The sequence below is a fragment of the Amblyraja radiata genome, chromosome 23 (assembly GCF_010909765.2).
Source record: "Amblyraja radiata isolate CabotCenter1 chromosome 23, sAmbRad1.1.pri, whole genome shotgun sequence".
NCBI lineage: Eukaryota > Metazoa > Chordata > Chondrichthyes > Rajiformes > Rajidae > Amblyraja > Amblyraja radiata.
This window is the reverse complement of record NC_045978.1, coordinates 10,793,946-10,813,878: the sequence shown is the minus strand read 5'-3', so window position 1 is coordinate 10,813,878 and position 19,933 is coordinate 10,793,946. Positions and strand designations below refer to the sequence as shown.

Genomic DNA, 19,933 nt, shown 5'->3' with positions numbered 1-19,933 from the left:
AACTCTCCAAAGCTTTCTTCCAAGAACAGAAATAATGGCATTTCCTTTGCCTCTTCACTACAGCTGGGGGGGGGGGGGGGTGATTTTCTTCCACCCCCCCCAAAATTGGGAATGCATTTCCAGATAGCTGTAGATGCATCTGTTTTAGTTTTATGAACAACATGGTGAGCCTCCTACCCTTGAAAGTATAATTGTGAGCCTTATTTATGTCTAGCCATATCACATGGATTCATCAGGGCTACACAAACCTGCCACTATGAGGCAAGCAGAATCAATGGCAGTAGATAGCAAGTGTTGTTTGCTGTTCTCTTTATGTGTCAGTACAAATAGCAATAGAGTCATAGAGTGATAACAGCATGAAATCAGCGCAACTTGTCTGCTGACCAGTTTTAATGAAATAGTCTAATTTGCCTGTGTTTAACCCTTTTCCCACTAAACCTTTTCGATTCATGAACCCGTTTAAATACTGTTAATCATCACTATTGCACCCTTCCTCTGGCAGCTCGTTCCACTCCCCCTTGCATGAAGAAATTGTCCCTCATGTTAAACCTAAGCCTTCTAGTTCTGGACTCCTCTATGCTGGGATAAAAACTATGACCAATCACTCTATTTGTACCTCTCATTATGTATAACTCTTTAAGGTCAACCATCAGCCCCCAATGCCCCAGGGAAAAAAGTCCCAGCCTATCCAGCCTCTCCTTATAATGTAAGCTCTCTAGCAACATCCTGGTGAATCTTTTCTGTATGGTTTCCAGCTTAGTGAATCAAATGTTAGCACTCAGCACCTCAATGAAGCCTTCAATATATCCATACTCAATCTTGGTCATGATTGGAAACCTATCTCTGTAATTGAGAGAACTGCACAAAATCTAAATAGCAGCAAATATTTCAGATTAATCGCCGAAGTAGATGAAATCTTTAATCACTTTAGGCTGACATTTTTTTTAACCACACTGCCCTGACGAATGTAAAGATAAATTCTCATGAAACCATGAATCAGTGGCATGGTGGACCATCTGCAGCTGATTTAACCAACAGTAGATAGGTCTGTAAAATAGTACGTTAGCATTGTCGAGTGAAATATTTGAAACTTTTACATGCTTCAATTTATTGGCACTAAATTCAGGGAAGAACTGCTTTAAATTATATTAATAAATTGTCTACGCTATTGTACTATTTTGGCTTACAATGAAGGGTAGGTTAGATTCATATAAACATGGGAAGGTACAGCATGCACAGGCACACTTAGTCCATGCCTAAAATCAAGAACCCATTTTTACAGTATTTCTACATTAACCCTTTTTACTCTCCACATGTTCTCATTAACTTACCTCCACCTGCATCCCAATTCTCCAACTTATCTACGCATTCGGGGAAATTCAAAGTGTCCAATTAACACAGTTTTGGAATGGGGGAGGAAACCAGAGTTCCTGGAGAAAACCTACACAGTCATAGGGTGTTTGTCCACACAGACAGCACTGAAGGTCAGGATTGTTGGTGCTGTGAGCAGGAGCTCACATATAGGAGAAAATCCCCAAATGTTGTTTTTTGATGGATTTGGATTTGCTTTCCAACATATTTTCTGTGGATGTTATCTTAATTGAATCTCCTTGATTATTAAATTATCTCTTTGTTATATATGCAGTAAATATATGGCTGATTTGGTTTATGTTAATACTTTTTATCATGTCATAACTTAGCTAACTGGAAAAGGGTGCAGTCATATTTCATTTCAAATTTGAAAATATGGTTTATTTTAGTCATAGTGCTATGCAGCATAGAAACAGGCCTTTCGGCCCAACTCATCCATACTTATCCAGGTTGCAAGTTTTCTTCTACTTATAGTGCAAAATCATTAAATTATATTGTTCATCTTCTATGTTGTCATTATCATACTCTAAAAATGCATTTTAAATTAATATTTTGTTATTCAAATTTATATTTACTTTAGTATAATTTCAAAAGATACCTTTGGCGGAAGTGAGGTTATAGGTTTTAAAAACTTCGAAATTACACTAATGTAATTTTCATAGAATGATTTTGGAACAAGTTTCCTGTTTCAGAACCTCGATTAATTTAGGTTTAATTCTGGATTTGTTATATAAATATTACAGAGAACAGAAGGAAGGGAATTATGATGTGGTGTCTGGCACGCGCTACAGTGGAAATGGAGGTGTATACGGCTGGGATTTGAGAAGAAAACTTATCAGGTATAATAAGTAATGCATAATAAATACTTTGGATTCCCACCTAATAGATTAACTACAACATCAGTAAAATACCAATTCTAATTTAGAAGATCACTCGCCTGATTGGGTTTTATTAATATTTTCATTCAAACTGTTTCATCAAACAGAACATAGTTTTAGTTCTGCTTTTGATCAACCTCAACCACGCAGAATCGGAAGTGACTTTGTCAATGGAGAACTTGTGGTTGAATTGTATAGTATATGTATGTGAATAGTGTAATTCTAAATAGGAATGGAAGAATGCTGTTGTATATTTTTCTGAGTGCTTACAAGTAATTTATTTTCTAAAGTCTTGTTAAGGTTATCACATAATGGAACCCCTCCAATGCATTCATGATCATGAATACCAAAATGATAGTTGTCTTGGATCGGTTTTACAAATGACTAGACTAAGTGGGCCCCGCTGGGTCCCTGTCACATAGGAGGCCTGGTCCCCCAACCCGTTCCCCAATTCAATATTCCACCACTCACCCATTCCCCCAATGCAACCTGTCCCCCAAACGCGATATTGCACCACTGACGCATAGTCCCCAACTCTCTGGGTGAAAAAGTTCTTCCTCATCTCAGTTTTAAATGGCCTCCCCTTTATTCTTAGACTGTGGCCCCTGGTTCTGGACTCCCCCAACATTGGGAACATTTTTCCTGCATCTAGCTTGTCCAGTCCTTTTATAATGTTATATGTTTCTATAAGATCTCCTCTCATCCTTCTAAATTCCAGTGAATACAGGCCCAGTCTTTCCAATCTTTCCTCATATGACAGTCTCGCCATCCCGAGGATTAACCTCGTGACCTTATGCTGCACTGCCTCAATAGCAAGGATGTCCTTCTCAAATTAGGAGACCAAATCTGCACACAATATTCTAGATGTGGTTTCACCAGGTCCCTGAACAACTGCGGAAGGACCTCTTTACTCCTGTACTCAAATCCTCTCTTTATGAAGGCCAACATGCCATTAGCTTTCTTCACTGCCTGCTGTACCTGCACGTTTACTTTCAGTGACTGGTGTACAAGGTCACCCAGGTCTCGTTGCACTTCCCTTTTTCCTAATCTGGCACCATTGAGATAATAATCTGCCTCCTTGTTCTTGCCGCCAAAGTGGATAACCTCACATTTATCTACATTATACTACATCTGCCATGCATCTGCCCACTCACTCAACCTGTCCAAGTTACCCTGCAACCTCCTAGCATCCTCTTTGCAGTTCACACTGCCACCCAGCTTTGTGTCATCTGCAAATTTGCTAGTGTTACTTTTAATCCCATCATCTAAATCATTAATATTTATTGTAAATAGTTGCGACCCCAGCACTGAGCCTTGTGCACTCCACTCACCAAGGCCTGCCATTCTGACAGGGACCCGTTTATTCCTACTCTTTGTTTCCTGTCTGCCACCCAATTCTCTATCCATGTGAATACCCTACCCTCAATACCATGTGCTCTAATTTTGCCCACTAATCTCCAGGTGTCTGGCGCTGTAAAGCAGCAACTCTACTGCTGTGTCACCGTGCCACCCCAAGTTGGGCTCTGCCATTTGAAAGAAGATATTCATGAAAACTTCCCTTGTTATTATTTGTGAAATTGTCCACCACTATTCACAACTATGTGGCAGTGGGATTCTTTGGCACAATTGACAGTTTGCAATTTCCACTGTTTAGCATGTATGTGCTGCTGCTGCTTCACCAAGTTAGCACAGAAACTCTGTTATGGACAGATGGTCTGCAACAGGTAGTTTTAATGAGGAGGAGGTCAAGCAAGCATCTTCCTCTTTCTTGATTGTCCCATCACCGGATCATCTGCCCTTGCAGATGGTCGTGGAGAAATCTGGCCATTGGGAGAATAATACGACCATGGTTTGGGTTTAGGTTTATTATTGTCACGTGTAACGAGATACTGTGAAAAGCTTTTGTTTTGCATGCTAATCAGATCAGATAATAATATACATAAGTACAAGTACAAGTCCACCACCAATATTCCGGCAACCGACGGTCTGGCACCTCCTTTAATCCGGACCAAATCACGAGAGCACACTTGAATTCTCCCGCTGAAGTCGCCCCAAAATGTGGTGCCTCGGCTGGGTGAGGTGGCCTATCTCGACCTCATCGGAACTTCCGCGCCATTCAGAGGGTTGAATTTGCCTCCCCCCCCCTCGCTGTTCGGGAAGTTATCACATTTTTAAAAAAAATACATGATCACATATTTTTAAAATGTTTAAGGTAAAATACAACTTAACTGTTCAATTTAGGAGGATTTATTTTCTCTTTTTTTGCCGTCAGCCAAGAAAATGTTAATGATGATGTTTACATGCTTATATATAAATGAGATTGATTTATCTATCTTAATAAGTGTGAAATTAAAAAAAAAAAACATGGCTCTCAATTCTCTAAAGGAATGAATGAAATGATTTCACTTACTTATGTTATTTATTTTGCAATATAGCCGCGGAGCAAATTTTATCACTCAGGTATTGTTGAGACCAGGTGCTTCAGACTTGACAGGTAGCTTCAGGTAAGAATGTGGTTTAATATCTTTTGCTATATTACATTTTGTGTGGGTGTCATTGTTTAACTTCAGGGCATGTTGAAGATTATTTATAATTACTGAATCACTGGCAAAGTGCGATTTTATTGTACTAAATTCAATTTTTTGCATTGTGCCCTCTTGTGTGGGTAGAGTGGTGCAAAAGAAAACAATAAAATTATGGTAAACGGAGTCCCAAAGATATTTTTCTATTGCGGTGATTTTGAAGAATGGTCAGTTGACATATATATAAAAAACTTATTTGTACATAGCTAGAGGCTATTAGTATATGTAGACTGGCTTGCCAGTAGATCAACATTTGTTTTACTGTGCTACAATTATGATCCATTAACTGGCAATTCACTTGAAGCTTTTGATTTTCCACTATTGCCACACAATGATATTTTACACTCTATGAACTGCAGCAAACAATTTGACTTTATTTTCTCCACTTCCCTTTCTAAAACATTTTTGGGAATAGTTGTTTCATTCGAAAACATTGAAGCATTGTTGCTGATTCTAATCCTCTTCCAATATCACATGAGCTCTGACCAATTTGCTGAAAATCAACAGGCTACAGGAAAGGAATTGGAAAAAAGAAACCTGGCTCATTTCGCCTGTTTTTTTTTCAAGTGCTCCCCTGCCTCAGAAATGCAGATCAAAATATTAGGTTTTCTATCCTGCATGGCTCAATGCAACAACATTTGCCCATTTATGTAATACATTTATTTCCAGAGGTGATATATACCTCAGCATATCTCTGTAGTTGCTGAGATGGCGTTTCTTGTTTTAGATTAGAAATCAGAGGAAACATATGAATTATCTTTTTCTTCTTCAGGTATTGATTGTATGTTTGAGTACATTCTACAAGCATTTTCTTTTCACAGACTATACAAAAAAGATGTGCTGCAGAAACTGGTCGAAAAGTGTGTATCCAAAGGCTATGTCTTTCAAATGGAGATGATCGTTAGGGCTCGACAGCTGAATTACAGTATTGGGGAGGTATGAAAGGATTATTTTAAAATAATTACAAAAAATAATCAAAAATCTGCAGTTGCCCATTACAAAATATCTTGCATAATTACAGAATTTACTTTTGATTAATGCTTCATGATTTAGAATTAATGTTTCGATTTATGACTGTTGCACATGCTTCAAAAACCAATTTAGTTGGTTTGCAGCGCTATCGTAGACAAGAATGTTTCCTTTTCCCTCAGGAATAATTAAATTGTAAGATGACTATATAGCACTCGTGTTAAGCTTGGTGGGAGGTGAGATAAATCAACTTTAGAATTTTTTTTGAAGAAAAGTAATTTTCCTGTGAAATAAAATTTGTTGTGTATTTCTATGAGGTTCAGTTAGGTGTTATTTAATTGAAGTATTTTAAATGATAAAATAATTTAACAGGGTTAAATTAGAAATATTACTTCCTCTGGTATAATCTTAATCTTAATATTAGTTTTGGTATGATGGAGTCAAAGTAGAAAGCACTTAGCTAACAGATTGTGATGAAACTTTGGAATATATTCTGGAAAAATGGTCAATAAAAAAATTGAAGGCTACAATCTCAAAAAGTTTTATTAAGTACATATATTAAGAGATATAGAGCATAGTTGAGTAAATAGACACTAACTGAATTATGGAGTTTATTAAGGAGCTAAATGGTACTTGTGTTCCAGTTCAGTCCAGTTTAACAAGTTGTGAATAATCGTGAAATAAATGTTGATGTCCTTATTCAAAAAATATTTTTATTTCCTATGGGAATGATTCGGGGGACATTATGTGTAAAGTACTGTGGTTCATACAGTATCAGGTGTGGAATTGGAGGCAATTTTATTAGCACGGATTGAGGATTGGTTAATGGACAGGGGGAGAAAAAGTAAGAATAAGCAGACATACTTTGAAATGGCAGCCTACAATTATTGTCACACAGGAAATAAAGTGACCTATATTTTCAACTATTTTCAGTTTTAGATGAGTATAATAAATGGAATCCTGACGATACAAAGCAAACTATGGGGAGAATGAAAAGAGTTAGTAAACTAATAAAGACAGGTTAGGCATCTGGATATGAATGTGGCAAATGGAATACACTGGGAAGAAATATCAACTTAAATTGTTGAGGACAATAGAAAAACATCATAATTTTAAAAGGTGACAATTCTGGAAATTGTTGTTTGTCAGAATGACGTGGGTGGTCATGTCACACAAAGCACAAAGTTAACAAGTATAGAAAGAATTTAAGAAATTATGTGCTACTTTTATCGTAAAAGAATTGGAGAATATATGTAAGGTAGTCTTACTGTGATTAAATGGTGCCTTATGAAGGCACAGCTGGATTACTAATCACTTGTGTAGTTTTGATTTCCTTGCCCAAGGAGAAATGCTCTTATTTTCGATGAGGTGTAAAATTTATTCACACAACTAATTTTCTGGATTCAATCAGATGTAGAAAGAGGAGAGATTGAGTGCACCGGGTCTTTTTCTTTCTTTGAGTTAAAATGAATGAGTGATGACCTCAATGAAATTAGATTATCTGCCAAAACGCTTGTCAGATTCGATCCAGGGAGTATGTTGTCCTTGTTGATGGAGCCGTATGCCAAAGGCTTGGCCATTAGGACAGCGATAAAGAGAAATGTTTCTTTAGAGTGTAATTGATGGAAATTCTCCATCCACGATGGCTATGTATTTGATTTTGATGACTATTTTAAAGATAGGAGCAAGTAAAGTCTTGGAATCTGGAGATACATGATGATGGTATTAAGTGAAGATCCGCCAACATTTTATTAAATGGAAAAATAGTTTTGAAGTGTCAAATGTCCTTATGTTCCTTTTTTTCCATATTCTTGTATCCTAATTAAAAATGAATTCATGACTAATTTAGAGGGAGAACCTTCTATGATGACTTCTGTGACACTTGACATCTTGCAATCTTGAAAATAATTAATTCACAACTGAATAAAAAAACATAAGAATCTAAGACACACAGGAATAGGCTCTCTGGCCTCTGAAACTTTATCCTCTATTCACTAAGATTATGGTTAATTCTAAAATTTATCCCCATTCCTGTTCTATACCCATGCCTCTTTATTCATTATGTAGGTATGTTGCAAAGCCTACCTGAAGCGTCGTTGAAGATCTGCCGCTGAGGTTGTGCGCGATTTTGGCGCCGTTTAGAGGGGGCGGGTTTAAAACGCGATTTTCTCTAAGCTGTTCCAATCGAAAATGTTCAGCCTAGTTAATTATTAACGAAAAATCGCTGATAGACCCCGTCGCAAAAGCTATTATTTGGTTTAAAGGCCTTGAATAATAGTTATAGTAGTTTAAAAATCAATCTTTAAACCCGCGACCGTCAGCAACCGCATGGTCTCATAAAGAAAATAGCAGAAGGTAGGTTGTATATTTTTACATTCAAAAGGGCTTCTAAAGATCCTTTTATACAAAATTTAATATTGCGAGTAGCTCAATTTGGACCCATTATATCGCGCAGTATTTTTCTCGGCATTTGAGGCACAAATCTACCGCAATGTGAACGTTCTAAACCAGCGCGTTCCACAGGGACCCACTGGAAAGCTGATTTAAATGGGCATTTATTTACAGCAATTGAACACTAAATTCCTTCCATTTGGCCTATAAATTAATGTAAATGAGATTTAAAAATCATGTTTTATTGTGAATTATTTGTGAATATTATTTGGACATTTAGGCTATTTAAAAATGTTAATCATTTATTAAGAAATGGATAGGTGTTTAGATCTAGTCATTGAAGTCTGAAATTAGCTACAATTAGGTAACTAACTAATTATATGCTTTAATTTCAGGTCATCCAAGTAAGATTATTTTATATTTGTTTCAGAATGCTTCAATCTATGATAACTGAAAATTTCATTCAGTTCTCTTAATTTTTAAGAAAGTTATGGGCTTTTGACTGTTCACGATCACAGCTTTTTTGTTATGTCCATAGAAAATCAATAGGGAACAAGATGCTCATTTCCGAGTATGAAAATGGCCATAACTTTTTAAATACTTGAGATATGAAAGTGAATTAGGTGTCAAATTAAACTTATTTTTATGCTTTGTCTGATGGGATAAGTTACAGACTTGATTTTTAAAATCTCAAAATTTTGTAACATTGCTACATTATGTGTCCAGAAATAGGAGTCTCAGCTTCGACTGAAGCAAGCAAGCAATTATAGTTCAATACCTACATGGATATGATAATTAGTCATAGAGTCATGGAATGATACAGTGTGGAAACAGGCCCTTCAGCCCAACTTGCTCACACCGGCTAACATGTCCCAGCTATACTAGTTCCACCTGCCTGTGCTTGGTTCATATCCCTCCAAACCTGTCCTATCCATGTACCTGTCTATCTGGTGAATTCTGATGAATAGATTTCTCGTTAGTTTAACCTGAAACACCCTAAGATTGTGATCTATGTTCCTAAGGTCTTCAACATAAGGAGGCAGCCTCTCAGTATCAACCCTCTTTTTAATTCCCTATTTTTTTTTCTTACCATAGCCCCCTACCCCCACAATTTGTTGAATACCATTCCACACTAGAAATTTTTCCTACTCTCACTCTGGAGGACATGATTTATAATTCCGTCTGAAGAAGGGTCTCAACCCGAAACGTCACCCTTTCTTTCTATCCAGAGATGCTGCCTGTCCTGCTGAGTTACTCCAACATTTTGGGTCTATGGCATAAATCAGCATCTGCAATTCCTTCTTACACTTAATGTTTGTTTGAAAATTATTTCAATATATGGGACATCATATCTGCAATTGATCCTGCCATGTCTTTGCACACATACATCAAGCTCATGTATGTTGATTGTATATTAAAATTTGTAAGCTTATTACATCTTCAGTCATTGTCATTTCATCGGGAATCATTTAATATAAATCGACAATAAAAATGTTGGCTACTTTGTACTTTCTCAAAGAAACAAAGCCAAATCGAAATTATTTTGGTGCGTCAAGTAAAGTTCAGCTCTTGCATCAACTAATATTTGAGCCCAAGATCTTTCTGGCCTCTTATGGCCTAGATACTTACTTTATAAACCTAGTGTGGTATTAGGAAGACATTTCCTTTATCTTCAAACCCTACTTCACCTTGATTCCAAAGACGTTGTGTTTAGTTTAATGTAGAGATACAGCATGGTCCACATCACCCACATGTTCACACTAGTCCCAGATTATCCCACTTTCTCATTCTCTCCCTGCACCCTAGGGGCAAATCATAGAGGCTAATTAACCTACAATCATTTATTTATTCATTTATTTTAAATCTATGTTTATGCCGATATTTTCAGTTCTTCAATGGAGTATAGGTTTAATAAAAGTGGAGTTGGAATATGTGGTTGGAAGTGTGCTATTGATAATTTTGAAACAGTTACTTGGAAAGGACCACATACAGTGCATTCAGAAAGTATTTGGACCCCTTCACTTTTTCCACATTTTGTTACGTCACAGCCTTATTCTAAAATGGATTAAATTCATTTAGGTTTATCATCCATGTACACACAATACCCCATAATGAAAAAGCAAAAACAGGTGTTTAGAAATTTTTGTAAAGTAGTTAAAAATAAATAACTGAAATATTACATTTACATAAGTATTCAGACCCTTCACTCAGTACTTTGTTGAGGCACCTTTGGCAGCAATTACAGCCTCAAGTCTTCTTGGATATGACGCTACAAGCTTGGCACACCATTATTTGGGTAATTTCTCCCATTCTTCTCTGCAGATCTTCTCAAGCTCTGTCAGGTTGGATGGGGAGCGTCGATGCACAGCTATTTTCAGGTCCCACCAGAGATGTTCTATCGGGTTCAAGTCCGGGCTCTGGCTGGGCCACTCAAGGACATTCACAAACTTGTCATGAAGCGACTCCTGTGTTGTATTGGCTGTGTGCTTAGGGGCATTGTTCTGTTGGAAGGAGAACCTCTGCCCCAGTCAGGTCCTGAATGCTCAGGAGCAGGTTTTTATCAAGGATCTCTCTGTACTTTGCTCCGTTCATCTTTCCCTCGATCGTGACTAGTCTCCCAGTTCCTGCCGCTGAAAAACATCCCCACAGCATGATGCTGCCACCACCATGCTTCACCGTAGGTACGGTTTTGGCCAGGTGATGAGCGGTGCCTGGTTTCCTCCAGATGTGACACTTCGCATTCAGGCCAAAGTGTTCAATCTTGGTTTCATCTGACCAGAGAATCTTGTTTAGGAGCCTTTTGGCAAACTCCAAGCGAGCTGTCAAGTGCCTTTTACTGAGGAGTGGCTTCCATCTGGCCACTCTACCATAAAGGCCTGATTGGTGGAGTGTTGCAGATATAGTTGTCCTTCTGGAATTTTCTCCCATCTCCACAGAGGAACTCTGGAGCTCTGTCAGAGTGACCATCGGGTTCTTGGTCACCTCCCTGACCACGGCCCATTTCTCTCGATTGATCAGTTTGGCCGGGTGGCCAGCTCTAAGAAGAGACGTGGTGGTTTCAAAGTTCTTCCATTTAAGAATGACGGAGGCCACTGTGCTCTTCGGGACCTGCAATGCTGCCGAAATTGTTTTATACCCTTCCCCAGATCTGTGTCTCGACACAATCCTGTCTCGGACGTCTCCGGACAATTCCTTTGTCTTCATCGCTTGGTTTTTGTTCTGACATGCACTGTCAACTGCGGGACCTTATATAGACAGGTGTGTGCCTTTCCAAATCATGTACAATCAATTTAATTTACCACTTGTGGACTCCAATCCACATGTAGAAACATCTCAAGGATAAACAATGGAAACAGGATGCACCGAAGCTCAATTCTGAGTGTCACAGCAAAGGGTCTGAATACTTATCTAAATGTGATATTTCAGTTATTTAGTTTTAATTACTTTGCAAATATTTCTAAACACCTGTTTTTGCTTTTATATTATGACGTATTGTGTGTAGATTGATGATAAAACAAATGAATTTAATCAATTTTAGAATAAGGCTGTAACGTAACAAAATGTGGAAAAAGTGAAGGGGTCTGAATACTTTCTGAATGCACTGTAGGCAATGTTTTTTGACAGCATGCATATTTTATTTGATATGTTCTAAATATGCATCTACATTTAACAACATTAAAGAAGGAAGATGGAGATACCTTAAAATTAATATCTTGCACCATGACAGCAGGTTTACAGTTCCTCTTATTTGAGTAAGAATTAGTTTTATTGAAACGGAGTTCAATTTAGTAATGGGACAGAAAATACAGCCATTCTTATTTCTATATTACTCATTGAATAACATTACAAATGATAAATGGATAACTAAAGCAGCATGGGAAAAATAAATTGCTCAAAATTATGCTATCAAAGACCCAGATACATTAAAAACCTATTTCCATGTGTAAAATGGTGTGTAAAATTTGTAGATAACATAATGCGAGTCCATTTCTTATGGCTGAAGGCATTCATATAAATAGAACATATGTTAGTTAATTCTTGATAGTTTCCTTTGCTTATTAATGCTCATGTTTACATTGAACTAATACATGTCTCCCCCTCCTAATTGTTGCAGGTACCTATAACATTTGTGGACCGCATGTATGGTGAATCTAAGTTGGGAGGAAATGAAATAGTTTCGTTTTTGAAAGGACTGCTGTATCTCTTTGTTACCACATGATCAAAGCTAAGAATTGCCACTGAAAATTTACATATCCAAAATTTCATCAGAGAAGATTTATATTGTTTTTCTGCTGCACAACCTCATTGTAAATTCCAATTTGTGTACAAAACTGTGCCACACCGCAGTGAGTGAACAATTGTATAATATGAAATAATTCATTCCAGTCTTTGAGTAAGACTGTCGTTAAATATTAATTTTGTTTGATCCATTTTGATGCTTATAGTCCTGCTGCCGTAAATCATATTGCTGAATTGTTTTGTATGTTTTATAACTAATTAAGAATCGAGACATGGTCTTATTTTGACATCACTAATATGGTTTGTTGTTACAAATATTTATCTTTTTGGCCCCAATTAAAATAGAAGCATTTAGCTTATGTTGATACCTGATAAACACACACTTCATCTCAAATATGATTTAGTCAGGATTTCTTCTAACCGATACTTGTCAATACTATGTTGTTTTGTTCTAAAAAATTGCACTTACAAATTCTAACATGATTAGCAATTTATTCCTACATTCTCAAAATCAATGTAATAATGCAGGACATTCTGGGAGTTCTAAGAGTTTCTATCTAAATTAATTTCCAGGTATTACATTTTTAGTTTTGGTCAGAAATTTCAATTTTGATTATGTTTTCAGGGTTTTTTACACTTATGTCTATTAATCATTTGCCTATAAATATTCACTTTAATTATGTGTACTATCTTTACTAGAGGAATATATCCATCAATTGTCACAGATAAATTAAAATGTAATAATATCTATGTAAGCATTCATGCAAATACAATTAATTTTATACCGTGAGAACTTGCTGGGGATAGATCTATTTGTTTCACTTTCGTGTCCATTACCTCAGTAATTCGATCTGCTTGAATTTTGTATCTCTCTAGATCGTTTAGTGTAATTTGGAGAATTTGCTCTGAAGGCTATCTCAATGTCACAATAAAATTGGTAGAAGGAAGTATGGTGTGCGTTTGATTTGTTACTTCAGCCAGTAATTGATGAAGTTCTAAGACTTGGCACATTCACTAACCAGGCCATTACCAAACTCTTGCAGTGATGGGAATAATACATGTAAACCAGCATTCCTACTTTCTATTGTATCGCATTTAACAAACATGTCTAAAATTGGGCAAAAACAAACTACTGGAAGAATTCAGTGGGTCAGCCAACACCTGTGAAGGAAAATGGACATAAATCTTTTTGGGTTGGGACCCTTCTTCAGACTGAAGAAGATTCCTGACATGAAATACCATCTATCAATTTCCCAACATAAATGCTATATGGCCTGTTGAGTATTTCCAATAGTTTTTTTGCTTAAGATTCCAGCATCCGCAGCCTCGTGTGCCTTATTGTCTAAAATTGGTATTGGTTCTACTTTCAAGCAGACGTGCTTTGCTCTTGTTGGCTGATGCATGAATGGAGTCATAATTTCATTTTTAATAGTTAGTTCTTTCTTATAAATAGAATCCAGAAATCTTAACCTTACAACTTTACATCATTTCAGGTTATCAGTGAAAATTGCAGAGGTACGTTTATAGCAGTCTCATTGAAAAATTACATTGCATTTTCATTTAATTGATCTGTGTTGTGCTTTAGAGTGCTGTCTGTGTGCACCGTAACGTAAAGCCCTAATCAGTTTCATAATTTGTTAAGATGGTGTAATTTATTCGTATTGAGTGCTGTACCCCTTTTAGTTCTGTCTAAACAAAATGATTTTCTTTAAATAGATTCTTACACATTTGACCAGATACTGATTAACTGTTGAAAATAAAAATTTTGGGACCTGTTATAAGCATTTGATTGTGGTGAGTAAAAAAAATTAGCAGTTCACAAATACCAAACTCTTTAGGATTTTTGTGAAACAAGTTCCTGACAGGAGTTTATTTAGTAAGGCTAATCTAAGTACAGTACTGTCTTTGATTTTTTTTGGAAATGTGAGATTATATTTTTGTTCCTGTGGAATAAACAGATGATTATCACAAATCCAAGATTTGTTAGGTGCAATGGATTGTCATACCACATGTTGATTGAAATCTTTCCAGTAACCTTAATTTGAATATTTATGTAAAAGCAATGTTTGTTTGAGTTTGTGGAAAATGTCAAGAAATAATGAAATATTTGCATACAGTTATTTCCTAAGTAATATATTACTAAATTAACGAAAAGGCTGTTTTAGAACATTTTTATTCCAAAAATTCTGGATCTAAATGTGCATCACAATTAAAATCTTTAGAAAGCAGGAACTTGCATTCATATATCAGCTTTTAAATCTTCTGTATGATCGGTTTTACAAACAAGGAATTATAGTGCAGTCATTATTATGTAAACCGAATTGATAGGCAATTTATACACAAATGGAAGAATAAATAACTACCTCTAGGACAGAAAACACACTGCTATCTTTAGATAGTTATACATATGTCTGACCTAGCAGACATGCCCTTGGTTTACAGTATCAGCTGAAGAGTAGCACTTCTTAAATGATCTTAAAACATCCATGTGGATTTGATGTTTAAATCCATAGTAGTACTAATGTCTGTAACATTATGACTCATGAGATGAACATGCAAAGTTTGGGTTGGAAGTTTAATTAACAATTCTTTATGTCCTTTTGGTTTTCTTACAAAGGTCTGTGAGTGAAGAACTTGCTCACTCTTGAATAAAGAATTTCAGTGAGGCCAGTGAAGCTAACAAAAGGAACAAAGATCAGCAGAGAATCCATTCAATCCAGGTTTCAATAAAATATAAATATTCCACCCCAAAAATACTGAGATCAGGTGTAATCCCCAAAATTGTCTTAGTGAGCAACTCAAAACATTATTATTGATTAGATTAAACTCAGCCTGGTCTCTTTTGTCCAGCACGACAGTTGGCAAAATATAAGGCAAAGCATCTGACAGGCCTACATCCCGATAAAAGTCTGCTCAGAACAAACTTCATAAGTGATCAGAAATACTTGCCAAATCGTCATAACATTTAGTCAAGGTTCTGTGCTGCTGAAACAAAAATGTCATGAAATCAACCAAAAATGACTGATTAATTTAAAATGGGATATCAAATCATATTTTAATCAAAAATACAGAGGCACCAAAATAAAAACTAGACTAAATGGGTTGTAGTATTGAATGGTGGAATCTGAATGCAATGACTATGAAAGATGGGCTGTGGATATATGTTTACAATCCTTCAAGCTAGGCTTCTAGTATTCCACCATACAATTATTGGAGGAGTGGGAGAGGAGTTCATAAAGTAAGATCAAAAACTACAAAGTAATAGTCATCAATTATCATGCTGTCTAATAAATGTACTATTTTGTCCAGGGCTTTTGTAGGCTCTCATCCACTTTTTTTGAAAAAAAAATAGTTTTGCAACATAATAAAACAAGTCAGTTCCAGTTTGTCAAATCACTGAAACTATCACTTTAAGCATTTACTGAAAGTTTACAGACTTGCCTTTGTTTGCATGAGTGCAGGACAAGCGTGATGTTGACAAAAGTATTAGTGCAATACATAGTCTTTGTATCAGCACCAAAAAGTAACTGTTCAAATGACCAAAACAAACTTCCAACTGTATATTCCAACTATATATTTTTATTGAAACAAAACTCCATTGCGGAACTGAAATCTGAATAAATGCAAGTTTTAAATAAATAAATAAATAATGTGCTGCAATGAATGTACAATCATTTAAACAAATGATTTATTGTAAACTAAAATAACTTATACATCGCTAATTCTCCCCAGATATATCCAAAGAGTCAATTGGTATTAATACTTTGCCTTGATGAGGTTCAATTTGAGATGAATATGAACAAAACCTTCTGTTGAGCTTGAATGATAGGTTGTGGATCTCACAATAGTCTAGGAAGAGATTGCATTAATGCTGGTTGTATTTCCATTAGACGTAGGAGCAAAATTAGGTAATTTGGACCATCCAGTATCCATGGCTGATCAATTTTTCCCTCTCAACCCCATTCTCCAGCGTTCTCCCGTAGCCATTGACGCCCTTCCTATTGAAGAATTTTCAGTCTATACACTTTGAAGACCTTCCTAATCAAGAATTTCCAGTCTATTACTAAAGTTGGAAATTAAGCATTTTAACATATTTTCTCTTTATTTGTATGTTGCTGTTGGTGATTAAGATGACATGCTCTCTGTACATAGATTTGTGCATTAAAAAAAAAATCATCATCAGTGATGTTCAAAAAATCTAGTCACAAAGTGACTACAGTCCCTATCTGTCCATTAGCTGAGGCCAAATGCAGCTTATTTTTTTGAAGAGTGGAATCTGACATGGGAAGTGGGAATTTCTGATCTTGTGACAAATGGTTCCCACATCTGACATAATCGCAGAATTAAAGTCAGACTGTTAACCATTAAAGTTATGGAGGTGGAAGCAGGCGTGGGGTAATGGGTTCAAGCTGTTATGATAGGAGAGTTTGGGGGGAAAGTTCCCCTGTGAATTGTTTTAGCTGTATAAGGGTTTTTGTCTCTAAACTTCCTTGCGATGAAGGGGACTCGTGGTTGTCATGAATGCTATTCTGTCCAGTAATAAGTTGGGATAAGAAAACTTGAGAACTGGATACATAAGGGGGTCAACAATTATTTTGAGAAGGGAAAACGTGGCTCTTAAGTGATCATCGTTTCTCTGTTAAATTTGAATAAATGTAGGTTTATCTGTTATCCTTAAGAATTTTGTTTAATTCTGTTATTTGCAGCTAATTATACCATATAAACCAGCAACTATCATTGTAAAGACTTCTTATGGTGCATGTTCCTGGATTTCCTAGATAGACAAGACTTGGGGAGAGGGAGGGGGATGGTCTACAATTCTTAGTTCATTTATCATTTTGTTCTTGATCTTTACATAAAAATGAGAATACTCTGAAATTATCACTAATACATTTCATATTTCTTCACAAGGCCCAGAATGAAATTTTGAAACTAATTTATTTAAGATTTTTTAAAATTTTGTTTATGTGTAGGCTGGCAACATTAAATTTAGATGTTTGTTAATGTAAGTTACTTATTTTCTCAAGAGAATAAAATATTCATTTAAGGACACATAACCCTTTCACCACATAATTATTTTTGGAATGAAACTTGGAATTTTTATTCTATTTTTCTTTAAATTCTGAAACTAAACTAAAAAGGTGCATATTATTAGTGAAATTTATTTCATGGATGTTTAAGTATATACAAAATACTTTCAGTTGCGCACAGATAATATGGCTACCATTGGACCCATTAATAATCTGCATTGTATTTTCTGATTAGCTACCATTCTGAGATAGGACAGGGAATGCTGCAGTATGTAACAGGCAAGGCAGCATCCGTAGAGTGAAAAGCAGATTTAACTGTTCAGGCACATGACTTTTCATCATTTTCATATGAATAGAATCAGATTTTTTGTTGTTGAAATTGATTATATTCAGATATCAATTACAATAATGTCCATATAATTACAGTACATGATAATTGTCAGATCACATTCACCACGTATATGCCACATTTCATTGTTGTAAAGTTTTTAAAATTGTGGTCTAGTTATGAAACTTTGTCAGCTCATCTCTACACTATAATTGGGAATGTTAACCAATTGTTGAACTGGATAATGCTATTCAAGGATATGATCTCTAATAGTGTGATGGCCTAATTTATTACCAATCATGTGTGCACCTGAACAAAAGTTGGGCCTTTATGAAGAATTTAATGCTTTGTTTTATGCTTCAGCTTTTCACATTTCTTGGAGGCTGAAGCTCACAATCCTTCAGCCATCTTTGTGAGCCAGTTATTCACCTGGATTATTAATTGTTTAGTTTATTGTCACATGTACTGAGGTACATTGAAAAGCTTTTGTTGCGTGAAAATTCATCAGTGGAAAGACAATACATGATTACAATCGAGCCATCCAGTGTGTAGAGATACATGATAAGCGAATAATGTTTAGTGGAAGATAAAGCCAATAAAGTCCGATCAAAGAGTCAAGGGACTCCAATGGAGTAGATTGTTCAGGACTGCGCTCTGGTTGTGGCAGGATGGTTCAGTTCCCTGATAGCAGCTGGGAAGAAACACCCTGAATCTGAATGCAACCTCTCTTGGTGTAACAAAATGGATGACTTCCCACCAGCATCTCAGAAAGTAGTGCTGGGCCAGGGCCAGGCGGGAGGCGCAGTGATAACCCAAATGCTGAATCAGGTTGTGTGCACATATGTGTGCTGAGGTCTGTGACTGCACGCTGAGCAGATGGAGGCGCCAGATGCCCTAGTCCCGCACCTGCGCAGTGGCGCGCCCCTGCCAGCAACCTAATGGGCGGTCGAGAGGTGTAGCGCCCCCTCCTGGACATCCGGGGAATCTCGTCTGCACAATCCTCGCGAGAATACAGCCGGGGGGGGGGGGGGGGAGGTGTGGTAGCTTATGCAACATAAACCATTCCTATTCTTCCACCAACACTATTCTTGTTAACTACTTATTGGGCAGAAATAAGACCATTAATAGTGGTCAACCACCTCTTAGTTTGGAAGAATTGCCCTGAAAGTAGTGCTGCTCAAACTCTGCTCTCTATTGGACAATAGTCCCCTATGCAAATAAGGCGCCCGCGTCACTTCCGTTCTTTCTCGGCCGCCATTTTGAGCAGCGGAGGCTCAGTGAATTATTGTCCGAGAGAGATTGAATTTTCGCCCCCCTCTTTTACCCCCCCTTTGCGGCCCAGCGCCTCAGAAAGTTATCGGTCCGGGGAGGAAAAAAAAGTTCGCTCGGTCGGGTTTGAGGCTTTGTTGTTTTTTTGGGGGGGAGGAAAGGGAAAATTGCGGGGAGCCGCTTGTCCGGCGGCGCTCAGTTGTCTTTTTTTTCCCCTCCTCTCCTCCTCCTCCTCTTCTTTTGCCACTCACTAAACAGCTCCCTCTTTCAGTGAGCGCTGGAAGCTCGGCCGCTCGGGGGTTGATGTGAGGAGATTGAAGCGGCAGCAGGAGGAGGAGGCCCTTTGTTTGCGGCTCGCGTTCTTCTCACTGCTGCCGGCCCCGGCTCGCGCTTTAACTGAACAATTAAAACAAAATAATCAGAGCAAACAAAACACCCCCAAAAAACAAGGTGAGAACATTTATCTTTCTTCTAACAAGTTATTATGACTGAGATTTTTTTTCGTGCACACAAATAGTCCAAAAAAAAATCCAGGACCTATTTTTTTCCTTCTTCTTTTGCACTGGGTTGTCGTTTAAACAAAATAATAGTGTGCGATGCATGCGAGTAGTTTATCTCTAGCAATTGGCACTTTATGGACAAAGATGAATCGACCTAAGGTAACAGATTCAGCAGTAACGATTGTTTTATCCTGTTTGTATGTTGCCTATTCGCATGATATAAAAAATTACATTAACACCCGATTAATTTGCGAAATGCACCATTTGTGAGCCGGCATCAGTTCTACTAATCAATCATTTATAATTGTCAATCATTTGTGTGTGTTTACTGTACTTCAAAGTTAGGTGGGGATTCGGATATTAGTATAATTTACCA

The 19,933-nt window shown here is 36.9% G+C and overlaps 2 protein-coding genes across 5 annotated transcripts in view; both read left to right on the top strand.

Annotated features, from left to right (window-relative positions):
- The window catches only part of dpm1 (dolichyl-phosphate mannosyltransferase subunit 1, catalytic), a 49,657-nt gene extending 36,287 nt beyond the window's left edge, over positions 1–13,370 (top strand). Inside the window, exons 6-9 of the mRNA XM_033041546.1 lie at positions 2,115–2,210; positions 4,685–4,753; positions 5,653–5,767; positions 12,306–13,370. Coding sequence (XP_032897437.1) covers positions 2,115–2,210; positions 4,685–4,753; positions 5,653–5,767; positions 12,306–12,410 — 385 coding nt within the window. The 3' untranslated portion in view covers positions 12,411–13,370. The remainder of the gene's footprint in view (positions 1–2,114; positions 2,211–4,684; positions 4,754–5,652; positions 5,768–12,305) is intronic.
- Positions 13,371–14,099: 729 nt separating this feature from the next.
- LOC116986228 (activity dependent neuroprotector homeobox) overlaps positions 14,100–19,933 on the top strand; it is a 31,952-nt gene continuing 26,118 nt past the window's right edge. For 2 of the 4 annotated variants that reach the window (XM_033041545.1, XM_033041542.1), the window contains exon 1: positions 19,025–19,507. The gene's annotated coding sequence lies outside the window, so the exon portion shown is untranslated. Of the gene's footprint in view, positions 14,225–19,024; positions 19,508–19,577; positions 19,717–19,933 lie in introns of those variants that run through there. The other 2 variants (XM_033041543.1, XM_033041544.1) reach the window with 2 other exon arrangements.